The sequence below is a fragment of the Brassica napus genome, chromosome C7 (assembly GCF_020379485.1).
Source record: "Brassica napus cultivar Da-Ae chromosome C7, Da-Ae, whole genome shotgun sequence".
Lineage (NCBI taxonomy): Eukaryota > Viridiplantae > Streptophyta > Magnoliopsida > Brassicales > Brassicaceae > Brassica > Brassica napus.
The window spans coordinates 51,440,119-51,456,654 of NC_063450.1; the positions used below are offsets into that span (position 1 = coordinate 51,440,119).

A 16,536-nucleotide genomic window follows, 5' to 3' on the forward strand; every position below is an offset into this window, starting at 1 on the left:
TATCATTGTGTCAATTACGTGATGTTTATGAATATGGTTTACATCCAGATTTTGTTTTTGGAAATGTTCCGAAGAGATTGTTATTCATTGCCTTATAAGAAGAAATATTTTGAAAATAATATATTATGCAAATCCATAAAAATCAATAAAATCTACAAAAGTCAATACAAAGTATTTGATAGAATTTTGGAGAATATTTTTTTATTCTACTTAACTTCTAAGAATCTGTCAACTTTTAAAATCACTTAACTCCTTCTGAATTCTGATTCCAATAAACCCTCCTAATATACAAGAGAATTTTAATTTGTGCATGGCATTGAGCATATCGCATTCACCTTGTAAACAATGATGATGGGCATATATATTTTTTTCTTGTAACTTATGATGGGCATACAATTAATATCCTCTGTCTTCACTATGATTTTTGTCAATTAATAATGAGAAACTGTGAAGTTCAAGAACATTAATTGCATTTCTTAAAATTTTATTAGTTTAAAAATATAGGAAATATAAAATTACAAAAAACTATGCATTTATAACTAAGTTTTGATATATTTTATTAAAAAGTGTAAAAATTCTAAAACATTAATCTTTTAGGAACATAGAAAATATATGTCAACTCGATTTAGATTAATATTTTTTTACAACAGCAAATTATCGAACCAAGATTCATTGGAAAATAGTCGACCGTTTTCAAAAGTACTAGTTTTATTTAATTTCCTTAGTTGATCCTTATGCTCTTTATTTCGCTTAATAATTGAGATTGATGTTACATATTAAGATTTTTCCATGATCACATTTAATATTATCAATCAAATTAGTCATGTTCACACATAATTTATTTAAATATATTTTCGAATTCCAACAATATATATATATATATATATATATATATATATATATATATATTCTGATTTTATATATTTTGGATATGGATCTGAAAATAATAAATATATTAATTATATAAAATATATAAAATATGATTATGATCTATTCGGATATCCGAAATATTTTGGTTCGGGTCGGATTCGGTTCTGGTTTTTTAGATAACAAAATTTTGAATCTGTTTGGATCTTTAGCAGTTTCGATTCGGGTTCATTACTATGTTTTCAGATCATATTTAGTTTGGTTTTTCGATTTTAAGTTTTTTGCCCAGCCCTAATCGGAATGACCGGATCTTAATATCGATGAACTCTTTGTTATGAGTATAGTGTTATTATATGCCTAAAATAATTTTTTTTTGAATGAGAAATAAAAATTTAATAAAAATTATCTGTAACATATCCATATCAAGAATATGTGCTGAAAATCTTCTTTTGTATAAAAGGGAGAAAATAGATCAAAGTTTAAAACTTTGTTTTGTAGTGGAAAAAATATATTCAGACCAAACCTAAATTTCATGTTTTGAAATCTAGTAAATGGGTCAAGAGATTAATAAATAAATTAGATTTATTAGGCCTATTTTTTATTTTTATTTTTAAAAAAATTTGTGGCTAACAAAGTTGAACCAAAATAAAATAAAATATCTTTGCTAGTTAAATTGGTCAACGTGAATTAATGGAGATAGTGAATGAAAATTTGATTTGATTTCACATCCATATAATTATGATGAGAATATTTCGCAATCTGCATCTTCGGGAGCGAAGCTAGGTAGAGTGTTATGGGTGCATGTGCACCCAGTATATTTTAAGGATTTAACTTTTTACATTACATAAATAAGATGTAAGTGACTAAATTTGTTATGTTGCACCCATAGTTTCCCAAGGTCCTAAGTTCAATACCTCTTATTCTCTTTTTATAAATAATTTTGCACCCAGTTAAAAAGAAGTCTAGCTTCTCCCCTGTGCATCTTTATTGCCTACATTGAAGATGACGTTAGGACGGTGGCTATATAAAGCTAGAATCATCTCATTACAAAACACTCATCCAATGCAAACAAAAACAACATTCTCTTACCTTTTTTCTTTTGTGTTTGACATTATAACACAGTTTTATGTTCCACTTTTGGTTCTGAAGTGTTGTGAAATCTTGATTCTGCTATAAGTCTTTTCCATTACGGATACGGTACATATGTTTTTATATTTTTTTATTTATATTATTTGTAACTTTTGTTTTAGGTATCAAATGTGCTCATCTACACGCATTTTTTATATAAGTTCCTTAATATATATTATTTTCTTGGTCAACAGTATACACATTCAAAACCAAATCTAGAATCTGTATAGGTTTTGTTATATTTGTACTGTACGTACTGAGATTTTATAAGTTGTTTTAATTTATTAAAAAATAATTATTGATATTTTTGTTGGATAAATCTTCATTTTCCAATAATTTTTTTTAATGTATAAATAATTAATCTATTCTTTATGCGTTACCTAAACGTGTTTATTTAACCATATATTTATCATATTTCTCTCCAGAGACTCAACTGCAACTTGGCCGGCCGATCATCATGACTTCGGAAGAAGTTCAACCAATCCAAATAAACAAGACGGTTCCTGAGTCACCGTCGTCGTTTCCATCGCTACCAGACGAAATCATAGAGAACATTCTTGCCCGTGTCTCGAGATGGAAGTACCCATCGCTCTCTCTCGTCTCAAAGGGATTCCACTCTCTCTTATCATCTAGGGAGATCTACAAGACGCGATCTCAAATAGGAGCCAATGAAACATGCGTCTCTGTCTGGTTAAAGTTGCCCGGTCACCCATGTGCGAGCTGGTTTAGCCTTCGGACGAAACCTTATAATCAAAACCAAACCAAGCAGAGAGGGAAGATGAGGTTTAAGCGCGACCCGAGTGGATTTTCTGTTGTTCCTATAGCTTCCTCTCCTACCGATTCTTTTCCCGAACTATATTACACCAAAACGGTTGGTCCGGAAATCTACATAATCGGTGGACCCTACGTTAACAAACCGTCTTCCTCAGTTCGGATCTTCGACTGTCGGAGTCACACACTTGGCGTGATGGCCCTAAGATGACCGTGGCTAGAAAGCATGCGAATACAGTTGTACTCGATGAGAAAATATATGTGATGGGAGGTTGCGATATTGACGCCTACTATGCCAACTGGATTGAGGTATTTGACGTAAAAACTCAGTCATGGGCAGCCTTTCCTGGTCCTGGCGTTGATGAGTTATGCAACCACTTTCGCAAAAGACGTTGCTATAATGTTAATGTGTTCGAAGGGAGAATTTACTTACTGGCAGGTGATAAGGAATACACTTACGAGCCGAAAGATGGCACATGGAAACTTGTCAAAGAGATATCGAGTTTCCTATCCGATGATTCCGTGGAGGCTTGGTGTGAGATTGGGAAGGTAATATGTTGTCGCACTCGCTCCGGTTATTTAATGTGGTCTGCCTCTGAGAATGAGGGTAGAGTATGGAGAGAGATTAAGGGTTTGAAAAAATTGCGTAGGCACCCTACAAGAGGTTTAAAAATTGGGTATGTGTTTGCACTGTTGGACTGTGGTGGCAAACTTTTAGTTATGTGGGATCCGTATTGCATTTCTGGTATCAGAAGCAAGAAAATTTGGTATGCCAAGATTTCTTTAGAATCAAGATGCAATGGACGCGAGGTGTGGGGGAAAGTTGAGTGTGTCGATGTGCTTACTTTTCCTGTCGAATCATATGAAGGGTTGGATTGTTTAACTGCTTCTGTTTGATGTCTCTTACAATGCTGTATGAGTTGTTTCTTGGTTCTTTTACTTTTAAAATGCTGTTTTGTTCTTTTTTTTTAAAGAAAGGTTTTGTTCTTTGAGAGTTGAGAAGCCGAGGTTTTTTCTTTAATGTTAAACATTTATGCTTTAATCATATAGTATGTGCAATCGCATTAGTTTACTCTTATGCCACAATTTTTTTCTTTATAAGGATTGTGAATATCATTAATCAAAATGAGTGAGTTTGTCCCTTGTAGTAGTACAAAGGTTAAAAACTAGAAGCAATCCCAAGCCAAAAAATATAATTAATTATAAATATGTTGGTCAAACCATAAAATATACTCCCTCCGTTCCGACTTTTTAGAAAAAAAATTTGTTTCAGAAATATGTATTTTTTGTGTTTTCTGTGATAAAATTGTAAACTTCAAGAAAATTAATTGACTTTATTGAATTATTATTGGTTAAAAATTATTGAAAATTGAAAATTGCAAAAAATGATATATTTATTATGGTAGTTTAATGTGTTTTCTTAATATGTGTGAAAATACTAAAAAATTCTATCATTTAGGAACGGAGAGAGTATATCTCATTTTCATTTGAACTTTTTTATTCAATAAATTTTATCACTGACAATAACAAAACCCAGAACAAGTTTTTGAGATACACATGTAAATCATTAAAAATATGATCTGAAAAGTATAAATTGAAGAGAAATCAAGATTGAGTTTTTTAAAATACACCAATACCAAAATTATCTCATTTTACACTTTTTGACAACATCAAAAATACTTTTCCATATTACAACGAGCTTTAACTATGTTCGTTGCCTACATGACAAAAATTTTCTAGATAAAAACAAATTTTTCTTTGATTAAATCTATTCAAAAAGAAGCCACTTCATTAAAATTTGCTCTATAAAATTTGAATTCAAGTTTAAATGGTACATGGAAACTTTTAAGAGAGAATTCAAGTTTCGTATCGGGTCCCGTACAGGTTTGGGGTCAGATGGGGGATATAATATACGGCGGTTGCACTTACTTTGAGCACTTAATGTGGTATCGCTTTGAGAATGAGGGTATAGAGTGGAGAGAGATCAAGGGTTTGGAAAAACTGCGTGAGCACCCTACTAGAGGTTTAAAAACTGGGAGACGGTTTGATCTGGTTGAATGTGGTGGCCAACTTTTAGCTATGTGGGATCCGTATCCCAGTGTTCGCAGTTCTAGTATCAAACGAAATATCAAAATTTGGTCTGCCAAGAAGATTTCTTTAGAATCAAGATGCAATGGATGTGAGGTGTGGGGCAAGGTTGAGTGTGTTGATGTGCTTACCTTTCCTGTTGAATCATATCAATGGTTTAATTGTGTAACTGCTTCTGCTTGATGTCGCTTAATTAGAAAAGGTATGAGTTGCTTCTTTTGCTTTGAACATGCTGTTTTGCTCTTTGAGACAATCTTTTTTTTTGAAAATCTTTGAGACAATCTTCATCCCTCTTTTCTATCATAAGCTCAATTATATGATAATCTCTCGAAATTCAAATGTCTCCTTATACATATGTGTACGCAGGTGTACGTGACTGTTAAGAATATATATAGATAATAAAACTGAACATGTATTTCGAGTGATATTGTTAACGCTTAAAATTGATGTTTGATTAGCTTTATTTAGTTCAAGTTCAGTCCCGATTTTTTTTTTTTTTTTGTAACAAAGTTCAGTCCCGATTAAAAACCTCAATTAGATGATTTAGAAGTAGCATACTAGAGCTTTCAAAAAGTTACATTTATGATCTTCAAAAGAAGTTGTACGCAATTGAGTAAGAGGTCCATACGGAGTACTGAATTCAGAATCTCAAAATAATAAAATACTTCTAACATTCACGTAGCATTAAAACACATTAAGAAAAGATTTCAGCACACATTAATATTTGATTATGATACATGTAACTGATCATCACTGAGTTTTGCTTATATTTCACTGGCTTAGCACTGTTTGTATTCCTCTAAATACTATATATAATTCAATTTTACCTCTAAAAGTAAATACTGTGTACAAAATATGATAGAATTTAATTTATTATCATTTTATCAAAGCATTTGAAATTTTCCTTTTCTTATAGTAGAGATATGGTAGCTATGAAAATTATAGATTACATTCATGTAAATAGTAACATAATGAAATGTTAAAATATGTATCGTTATAATTTAAAATTAGTTATCATTTTAAAATATTATTTTAAAAGAAAAATCATGCGCTTTAAAAACGCAGATCAAAATCTAGTATTCTTTAATCATATAGTATGTCGTACAAATTTTACTTTTATATTTTATAAGTTTTATGATTTATATTTCTTAAAGTTAATTTCTTAGAGCTATCTACTTTTTTTTTGAAACAACCTTAGAGCTATCTACTATATTCAACACCCAATATGTACTCTATTACTCTCTCCGTTTGAGTTTAATTGTTGTTATAAAATAAAAATTTTGTTTCAAAATAAATGTTTTTTAATAATTTCAATTCAAAATTTATTAACAATATTTCTAAAAAACACATTGAGTAATTGAATTATTTTATCTTAAAATTTAATGATAAATACTTGATTAATATTTTAATAAATATAAAAAATCTTGTTGTAAAATTACTATTTTGTTTATTAGTTTATTTACTTATATGTTTTTCTTCTATTATAATATGCATTATTATTATTTATCCTAGAAATTTTTATTGTTCGCTTATGGCAACCATAATTTCAAAAATTATTATGTTGATCTAAATATTTTACAATATCTTAATTTCGTAATAAACAATGAAATATTATTATGCATTAATATATATTCAGTTATAAAATTAAAATTAAAAATTATATCTTACTTTTATCTATTTTATAATCATAATCAATCACGTTAAAATTATTATTGTGAACTAAATATGATAGAATTATATTAAATTAATAGTTTATAAATTTTATTTTCATAAATATAAAATATTTATGTTAAAAAATTTAAGATGATGACATAACGGCTTAACATTAACAGAATATATAATGCATGTATAAAAATTAATATATCTTAGACTTTTGTATATATACAATAATATATTGTGTAAAATGAATAAACATAAGAAAATATTGCTAAAAGGAAATCTAGTTTTGAAGGGCAGTAAAAATTTAACATAAATTAAGTACAAAATACTTTTCAAATATGGTTTTTTATGCAAATATTATTTTGTTTAATAACTAAATGCAAATACAATAAGATAAATATATAATAAGAAACAACAAATACATGTGACAGTTTTAAATCATTTGTTATTTTACACTATGTAAACTATAAATAAATGTATTTTAAATTGTTGTATAAACATTTAAATATATTATTAAAATTAAAAATATACCACTAATAATTTAAAATAAATATATATGCATATATAACTGAAAATAACACATGTGCGATTGCGCGAGTTAAAATCTAGCAAGTGTTTAAGTAACTTGATATTACGCAGGTGTCTATGTGTTTAGAGTGTATGAATATTATGGAAAAATTAAAAATGTATTTCGAGTGATTAAAATTCTGTGTAAATATATGATCCTATTAAAACTATAAATTAATATAAAAATAATGTATATGTATATACATTTTATATGTGTACAAACAAACTATTATATTGTTTGTTTAATCTTTACAATGGAACTAGGATAAGATCCGCGCCTTGCGCGGAATTAAGTTATTATTTTTATCATATTTTGGAGAATGAAACAATAGTTTGGCTTCATTTGGATTAGGGGTGTTCAATCCAGATATCGGGTTGGTTTCGATTCGGTTCGGTTTTTTTCGGTATTTTGGTTAGTAAAATATAACTACTATTCTAAATCCATATTTACTTTGAATTTAGTCTTTCACATACTTTTGAAAGATTTCAACTAGACAACTAAATTGATCAGCCAATCTTGTTGCTTTAAATCATTAGTATATATATATTATTTAGTTTGAATATTTATTAAATAAAAATTCATATGCGTTATATTTTATGATCATTTGTAACTTATTATAACAAAAAAAATAATCTATTGATCACAAAATTTTCAGAGTGAGAATCTTCAAATTTCTAATAATATATAGACGTTTTGAAAAATTCAAAATATAACATATAAGAAAAAATATAAATGTTTTTATTATATATTTAATGTGATTTTTTTAATATCTTTTAATAATATAAAATTAAAAAAGAACTAAGATACCAAAATTGTTATCAAATATTTATTATTCATAATAATTAATTTTCATATATACGTTAATCATATTAGGTAATTTCGTAGTTTCTAATTAAGGAAAGTGCAAAAACAATATTTGGTAGATTATTTATCAATTCGAATATTCGATAGTTAGTTTAATAAAAAATATAATGTAAGTTAAGATGGACCAACCTATTTTTTTAAGAATAGTATATTTTATATAGTCATTTATTAAATGAGAATTTATAATCATACACTTCTATGATCATTCATATCGTTTTATAATTTATAAATGTTTTTGAAAATTCATTGAAAGTTTTAATATTAAAATATTTATGTAATCTTATGGTATATAGTTTAATCTATATATATATATATATATATATGTTTTATTATTAAATGATATTTTTTGCTCATATGGTTTTAAAATCATGTGTATCTTCTTATAATATTAAATAAAAGTTCATATTAATACAATTTTATGATCATTTGTAACTTATTATGACAAAAAAATAATCTATTGATCACAAAATTTTAAGAGTGGTGATCTTCAAATTTCTAATAATTTATAGACGTTTTGAAAAATTCAAAATATAACATATAAAAAAATATAAATGTTTTTTTATTATATATTTAATGTGATTTTTAATATATTTTAATAATATAAAATTTTTAAAAAGAACTAAGATACAAAAATTGTTATCAAATATTTATTATTCATAATAATTAATTTTCACATATATGTTAATCATATTAGGTAATTTCGTAGCTTTTATTTAAGGAAATTGCAAAACATTTTTTGGTACGTTATTTATCAATTCGATAGTTAGTTTAATAAAAAGTGTAATATAAGTTAAGATGGACCAACCTATTTTTCTAAGAATAGTATATTTTATATAGTTATTTATTAAATAAGAATTTATAATCATACGGTTCTATGATCATTCATATCATTTTATAACAAAATATTTAAATCATCGATAACAAAATTTTCAATTTTCAATCTTTAATAAGTTTATAATTTATAAATGTTCTTGAAAATTCATTGAAACTTTTAATATTAAAATATTTATGTAATCCTATGGTATATAGTGTTTAATATATATATATATATTTATTTTATTATTAAATGATATTTTTTACTCATATGGTTTTAAAATCATGTGTATCTTCTTATAATAAAAATGTTAAACCATTGATCATTAATTTTTAACATAATAATTTTAATAGTTTTAGTCATTTATTGTCGTTTTTAAAAATTCAAAATATAACATATACGAAAAAATCTAAATTTTACTTTTATAGCTAATTTGATTGTTTAATTTATTTTAATAATATAAAATTAAACAAAAAATGATGGAGGAGATATAAATTGTTATCAAATCTTTATTATTAAAATCATTAATTGTCATATATATATTAGTCATTTATGGTAATTCCGTAGGTTTGATTTAAGGAAAGAAAATAACATATCATATCATTATATCATATAGTTTGACCAACTTATGTATCTAACAACATATAAAAATCGAATGTGGACCTACTTATTTTCAATTGAATGTAATTGACTACTTAATTGAGTGTCACCTATGCATTGGGACCTATTTTAATTAATACAAAATTGAGGTTACATCTTTTCAAATGTTCTTCAATTAATATATAGGGGATTATCTTTAATATTTCTTAATATTTAATATATTTTGATGAGATTTAGTAAAAAATATATCTAAAATCACATTTAATATCTATGAAACATATTTTGTATATGCCAAACAATATATTAAAAACAATCTGAATGACAAACTTCCAAAATTTAATTAAAACAATACACAAACTTAAATATTTTATTATTTAGAAAAATAATTATTTAAGATGGAAAAATCTAAAAATGAAATTTTGTAAATTAATAACAGCATATATTAATAAACTCTCATATTTCCAACATTATTAATTTATAAAAAAAATTTACTGTATCTATGCGTACATTTTTGTATAAACAAAATTTACAAAACTTTAGAAACTTTTTATAATCCTCCTTTTATGGTTTATATTGTTTCTATATAAGTTCCTTAGTGTATATTATTTTCTTGGTCAACTATATACATATATACAAATCTAGAATCTATTGTAACTTCCATATCTGCAAAATATCCCATTCAAAATGGGAAACGTATTGATATGTTACTTTAAATACGGAATTAGTTTGCTAATAATGTTGACCAAATCATTTTTATATACGTTTTAACCGATTTCCATGAATATTCTCTCCTCCACTACTTTCTTCCACCAACAATGATCCCCAAAGAAGAAGTTGAGCCGCCGCAGAAAAAGGCCAAGATTCCACCACCACCACCACCGCCGCCGCTTAACCATCAACCATGTCTCTCCTTTTCTTCACTTCCAAACGATATCACTTTGAATTTCTTCGCACGTATCCCAAAATCTTATTACCCTAAAATCTCCCTCGTCTCCAAAACCTTTCGTTCTCTCCTCTCTTCCTCAGAGCTCTATGCCGCACGTTTTCAAATGGGAACCACCGTGACCTGCCTCTACATCTGTCTAGAGTACTCCACCGAGCACTTCACCGATCCATCTCCACGATGGTTCAGTCTCTATGTGAAACCTAAACGAAACCTAACCGATGGTAGAACTAGAGAGAAATCAAGTGGAAACCTCTTGGTTCCTGTTCCCAAACATTCTCCACCTCCTCCTCCTCCACATGCGTCTTCGACCATAATGACTGGCTCGCAAATCTACGTATTCGGTGGACCATTGGACGATAACGTAAGACGCTACTCCTCAGCTGTTCGGGTTTATGAGTGTAGGAATAAAACGTGGCGAAATCTTCCTAACATGAATATGGAGAGGTTCTATGCGTCTGCATGTGTCCACGACGACAAGATTTATGTAATGGGAGGATGTATAGCTCGGTCTGAGCACGAAAGTTGGTTTGAGATGTTCGACATCAAGACACAGACCTGGAAAACCTTACCGCCGAATCCTGACCTTCATGTACGGTTGGGGTGCAAGAAGGTTCGCAAAATCGGTGTGGTGCATGAAAAGATTTACGTAAAGACTGAGATTGAGCTCTGTGATTGGGTCTATGATGTGAAGGAAAAGAAATGGAGCGTTGCGGATGTGGGGTTGAGTGTAAATTGGTCGAACTCTTGGTGCGTGATAGACAATGTGATGTTTTCTTACTCTCGCTTGAGGTATGTGTGGTATGATTTAAAGAATGGCACGTGGAAAGATGTGAGAGGTTTGGAAGTGCTGAAGAAGTATCGTAGTTTTAGTAGTCATGTTAATCCGAATGGTAGAGTTGGTAGTGTGGTTGAATTAGTGAACTATGGTGGGAAACTCGTGATTATTTGGGATAGGTTTGAGCGGCGTGGTCGTAGTCAGAACAAGAACATCTGGTGTGCGGTGGTTGCGTTGGAAAGAATCCATGAAGGTTTTTGGGGGAAGATTGAGTGGTTCGATGTTGTGCATACTGTCCCCAAGTCATATGAGTTCTTGCGTTGTCTACCCGTTTTGGTTTGATGACTCTTACTTAGTCAAGCTAGTAGAGTCATCCTTAACTTGTGCTTTGTTTTGTATTTAGACATTGACTTTTCTAGACATTGCTTCAGTTTTCATTTTGAATCGATTTGAGAATAGTATATGTATTGTGTGTTTGTGACTACCCCTATGCATTTTTTTTTTGAAACACTTTTTTTTTAAACACACCCCTATGCATTTTGTTAGCTTAATTCTGGTTACAAAGTAAACTAAGGTGATACAAACTCACTTGAGGCAAAGTCTCTATGGGGATGATTGGTTGGAGCTGTAGATGCTCTGGACAGTTAAAATTTAGTCTACAACTATATATGTCAACCAATCGAGCTTTGCTTTCTTTAAAAAACTCACAGCAAAAAAAATTCTGCAAAATCAAAATATGGTTGTAGAGAGCTTTATTTCCAGAGCAAAAAATTAGTGCTTTAGAAATCTACAGCAAGGAAAGCTACATCAAATAAATCTACAGATTAAATTCTACAGCAAAAAATATAAAGCTACAGCACTTACCAATCTTCCCCTATGTTTTGTCCTTTTAATGTCTTCATCTTAATAACATTTGTTCACCTTGAAGTGAAGAAATATTCTCATAAACTTAACCTATTAATTTGTTCATGTTGTTCATTACTCGTTAATTATAGAGGAATGATCCGTCCTCTAATATTTTCGTTATTCTATTTTATTTGCTCCTCTCGTTCTCTGTTTGTATTCTTACGAATGATTGATTTGAATAATTTCTTTGAGTATAGCAAGGTCGGCTTAACAATATAAAGGGTCTTTGGACAAAAAAAATAAATTAAGCCCCTATAATTAATTTATTTTATCAAATATTATTATATATATATATATATCAACTTATCTAAATTTACTCATTTGTTTGCGCTTTTAAATATAAAAAATAGACTATTATTATTTTTATTATATAAATATGAAATTTAAAGTGCAAACAAAAAAAATTAGGCCCCTGATGTAAAAAAAAAAAAAATCAGGGCTTTTTATATTACTAATTTTTTTTTTACTTTAGGCGGCCCCGAGCAGGTACACTGCTTGCCCTGGCACCTAGGCCGGCGCTGAGTAGTAGGTAAGCAGCTACTAAAGTTTACTTTCTAAGTTGAATCACAAGGAAGTAAACTAAGGTTACTCAACAACACATATGATCAACACCAAATTATAGGCCCCTAAGGCATGTGTTTTCTTGCGATGTGTAGCCATTTCGGTTTTGATGACTAGGAAAATTATTATTTGATCAAGTTTCGTGGAACCAATGTTCATCACTGATTTTCACAATTTCAAAATGTGAGCATCCTATGTTTGCGACAATGCAATTTAGGTCAATATATATATAGCTGGGTTAATTCCATTATATCTTAGCTCAAACTATAGTGTTATGCGCCATTCTCGAGTTAGCATCAAGCGGCCACACTCGCTCAAGAACTTAATTGGTGTATAGCTGAAGAAATTCGACTTAATCTTCATACCAACTCCGGATCCATTCTTTGAGTAGAGGATATACACATTTTTATGCCAAAGATTCATCTCTTAAACATACGCGATGAAAAGTAAAATTTATCTCTGTTGAGTATGTGAAAGACAAAGGTTACAAATCTTATTGCACCGTGACTCACATTCCAGTGTAGAGACTGTTGATATCTAACAGTGGAGATGGAGCCATTAAGGTCTGGAAGAAAAAATAACCATGATGGACTGTTGTGTAGTGTTGTTGTAGTGTTCATTGCTACTCTTACCTTTTTCATTGCAACATCAAATGCTTAAAAAAGCTTTGTAATTTTCTAAAGCTTCTTTTGTATAGATTTTTCTAATGTAGATAGAGACTCTGTTCACATGACAAAGGGAGGGAGGTGGTTCTTTTGAATAGATTTTTTCCAATGACAAAAGGAGGGAGGTGGTTCAAACAAAACTCTCAGCTGTTCAGGAGAAATCATTAACCTACATGCATTGTCTGAAACTCTCAAAACAAGCTTTTTGAAGAAGTAAAATATTCATTCATTCGGTGGCGGATTCTTCAGGCCTGTCTGTTTCTTCTCTTGGGACCAGACTTGGCGACTCTTAGGCCTTTGCTGATCACGCTGAGCCTAGCAAGTGCCGCTTTCTTCAGATCAGGCCTGTAGTAGTTGTCCACAACCTGATAAAATTTAGACAAAAAAATCATTATTAACACTGAAAGACAGAAAAAAACAGATTTGAAATATTGAACAGAAGGAAGAAAACATCTCAGAAGCCAAGCGTAACAAATATATTTCATAGAAGAAAGACCTCACAAAAAAGTCTTCTTCTTACGTGTTAGCTTTCTCATCACTGATAAACTTTGCAAAAAACAAATAAACTAACATCAAATTTTGTAATTAGCTCAGAAGCCAAGCGTAACAAATATATTTCATAGAAAAGATATACCCCACAGAGGAGTTGTCTCTTCTTACGTGTTAGCTTTCTCATCACAGCTCATTAAAACCAAAACTATAATGAAACTTAAAAAGTATCAGTTCATTTAGAACATTTAACCACAAGTTTTATAAACAACCAAAACAATGTGTATAAAGCTCATATAGAGCAGAACCACTTACAAAAGCTAAGCAACCAAAAAAATATTATTGCCAAACAATGATATTGATTATAAGAATAGAGTTTAGTACCTGGTTGGCAACAGCTTTGGCCATCCTGGGGAACTAACTCCTTCTTGAGGACAGACTTGTTAACAGAGAGTTTAGGCTTGTTTTGCTTCTTGCTCTTGGTGGTTCCCAGTACCACACCTTGCTCCTTGTCAGCTACCTGAATGGTCACTGTCTTTTTGTTTGCCAAACCTAAACTCACATTACAAAAATCCAAAACTTTAATCAGATAAGAGATTCTATCACAATTCAACATCAAGAGACCAACAAGATTAACAGTCAAAAGATCCAAACTTTATAGTTTATTCAACCTAAAGCAGATATATTTAAGGCAAAAGATGCAAACTTTACAGTTCATTCAAACTAAAGCAGACATTTTTTAATCAAATAGTGAGATGCCAATACAAAAACTGAACAGAGTTCACTTTCAACCTAACATAATACTATCTCACAGATTCATTAAGACATATCTAGAAAATAATACAACTAGTTGTAAAATTATTCATTACCAGAGTGTTTGTAGGAGTTGAGGTTGCAGAGGTTGTTGGTCTCCTTGTTGAACTGAACCTTGGCATTGCCTCTACCGAACCGAACTGTTTGACCAAGAAACAGTTGTTTCTCTTCACTATCTCCCACACCAACTGTCCTGGAACTGTTGTCATTTCGATGATCTCCTAATGGAATGTCAAGCTCACGAACTAGACAATGGCTCGGAATATAAGAGTGAACCGGATTAGTTCAGGAGTTAGGTGAATATCTCTATACACTCTTTGCAAAGCCCTAAGTTTAATTCAGTGGGATAATAAGTGTGAATTAGTGTTAATCTTAATAATTATCAAAAGGGCGTTTGGTCTAGTGGTATGATTCTCGCTTTGGGTGCGAGAGGTCCCGAGTTCGATTCTCGGAACGCCCCTTTATTTTTTTTAATCAAATTTGGTTTATGCGTTCTTCTTCTTCTTCCACTTTTCCTAATAAACTCTATCGTTTAAAACTCATCTGCAATGCGATCGGCTGCAAACAAAATACTCGAAAAACACAATTTTGTATTTTAAATCATATTACAAACAAAAGATTATTATGAATCATATGTTAACACATGTTAACAAATAGAGTGCACAAAAGTTTGGTTCAATTTTCCTTTATACTGATATCAAACAAGTAGAGAAACTCACAGTCGAAATTTTTGTTCTTTATTGATCGCAATCTCATCAAAGAGATGAGTTTTAGCAAATTTTCACAGCTCCAAAGCCCTCTGCTTCCGTTTCAGGGAAAAAGCTGGAAGAAAAAAAAATTGATTCATGGAAACACTAAAATACGGAGGAGGGGAGGGATTACACAATCTTCAAAGTTATAGTTCCTCTCATTCAAGGGTAATATCCAGTGAAGGTGAAACCTCTGCCGATGATCTCACCAGCGCAATACCACGCAAAGCATTCGAGACCAAACAATGCAGCGACTCCAGCATCTTCTACCTTCAGATCGGTTCTGTTCTTCCACAAGTTCTTTGCGTAGTCTACTTCTTTCCTCAAGGTTTCACAGCGTCCAGGAATGCTGCAATAAGGAGTGGGAAAAATAGTTAGATTACTGAGAAAAGCCACACACAAAAGGCAAAACCAAGATCGCGAGAAGAGAGGGAGAAGGAGGACCTAGCAAGACGGGTGTAGAGAAGTTGCTTAGACAACTCTTGGCACTTGTCAACCGTAGCAGGTTCCTGGATGTAATGCTTGTTCTTCTCAAGCAACTGCCTGTAGTAAGAAGTTCCGTGCTTGGCCACAAACTTGGAAGCCTCACATGCCTTTGACTGAACTTGAATCAACCTTGATGCCATCTTCACAAAACCTAATCCTTCAAAATTACAATCAAAATGTAAAACATCTACCATTTTTTTCTCAGTTTCAGAAACAAAAACCCAACAATTTTTTTAACATAGCCCATATCGGAATAACATTCAAAGACAGAGACTTTGGAATTAAAATTCACACAAATTGAGCAAAAAGACCGAAACTTTAAACCCCCAAATCAGCAATTGTTAGAGTAGCAGATGGAATGAGCTTCCACTGTGAATCAACGAAACATATTCAAACTTAAAAGCAGTGATTCATTCGCTATAGAAGCAGGAAGAGATCAATGAAGGTAGATCTAAGAGGTCAGACCACAGGAGCAAAACCCAATCAGCCAAAGAAAACTAAATCAAATTGAGAATCTGGAACGAGAGCATTGCATGAAGATCAGCGAGGCTCATCGTACCTTTTGTGTATCTGCAGCTGAAACGCGCCACCGCGGGTGAGGAAGAAGATGAGTAGTTGGTTTGGGGACTTTCTCTCCGAGAGGATCTCAACCACGGCTACTCTTAATACGATGCCGTTTTAGTCTTCTCCGCGCTATTTCCCAAATCCTAATGCCCCAATACGACACCGTTTTATGGTAATTTTGAACCGGAGGGATAAATCTAACCGGTTTGGTGCGTGTGGACGA

General features: G+C 30.7%; 2 protein-coding genes, 3 non-coding genes and 2 pseudogenes across 6 annotated transcripts; 3 read left to right on the forward strand and 4 right to left on the reverse strand.

The window, feature by feature from the left end:
* The first annotated feature begins 1,934 nt into the window (after window positions 1–1,934).
* LOC125590131 lies at window positions 1,935–3,760 on the forward strand (annotated as a pseudogene).
* Window positions 3,761–9,740: 5,980 nt separating this feature from the next.
* LOC106362804 (F-box/kelch-repeat protein At4g29370-like) lies at window positions 9,741–13,142 on the forward strand. Its single transcript, XM_022705452.2, has one exon. It carries the CDS (start codon window positions 10,175–10,177, stop codon window positions 11,420–11,422), a length of 1,248 nt encoding a protein of 415 aa, XP_022561173.2. The 5' UTR covers window positions 9,741–10,174; the 3' UTR covers window positions 11,423–13,142.
* Window positions 13,143–13,284: 142 nt separating this feature from the next.
* Window positions 13,285–14,753, reverse strand: LOC106366443 (annotated as a pseudogene).
* On the reverse strand, window positions 13,662–13,757 carry LOC125590968. Its single transcript, XR_007326965.1, has one exon. It is a non-coding gene; the product is annotated as a small nucleolar RNA R24 (small nucleolar RNA).
* LOC125590970 lies at window positions 13,798–13,897 on the reverse strand. Its single transcript, XR_007326966.1, has one exon. It is a non-coding gene; the product is annotated as a small nucleolar RNA R24 (small nucleolar RNA).
* A 149-nt stretch (window positions 14,754–14,902) lies between the features above and the next one.
* TRNAP-UGG lies at window positions 14,903–14,974 on the forward strand. Its single transcript has one exon. It is a non-coding gene; the product is annotated as a tRNA-Pro (tRNA).
* Window positions 14,975–15,229: 255 nt separating this feature from the next.
* On the reverse strand, window positions 15,230–16,472 carry BNAC07G41970D. 2 transcript variants are annotated; one of them, XM_013806044.3, is made up of 3 exons: window positions 16,309–16,472; window positions 15,708–15,906; window positions 15,230–15,612 (listed from the first exon to the last, which is right to left on the reverse strand). In XM_013806044.3, the coding sequence occupies exons 2-3, from the start codon at window positions 15,887–15,889 to the stop codon at window positions 15,426–15,428; spliced, it is 369 nt and encodes a 122-aa protein (XP_013661498.1). In that variant the 5' UTR covers window positions 15,890–15,906; window positions 16,309–16,472; the 3' UTR covers window positions 15,230–15,425. The 2 variants fall into 2 exon arrangements, with proteins under 2 accessions (XP_013661498.1, XP_048619169.1); XM_048763212.1 differs by having other exon boundaries at window positions 15,235–15,612; window positions 15,708–15,900; window positions 16,309–16,469.
* Between the last annotated feature and the right edge of the window lie 64 nt (window positions 16,473–16,536).

Coding starts and splice junctions, on each gene's coding strand:
- BNAC07G41970D (XM_013806044.3), bottom strand. CDS start 15,889: ATGGCATCAAGGTTGATTCAAGTTCAGTCAAAGGCATGTGAGGCTTCC. Junction 15,613..15,707: donor CTCTACACCCGTCTTGCTAG/GTCCTCCTTCTC, acceptor TCCTTATTGCAG/CATTCCTGGACGCTGTGAAA.
- LOC106362804 (XM_022705452.2), top strand. CDS start 10,175: ATGATCCCCAAAGAAGAAGTTGAGCCGCCGCAGAAAAAGGCCAAGATT.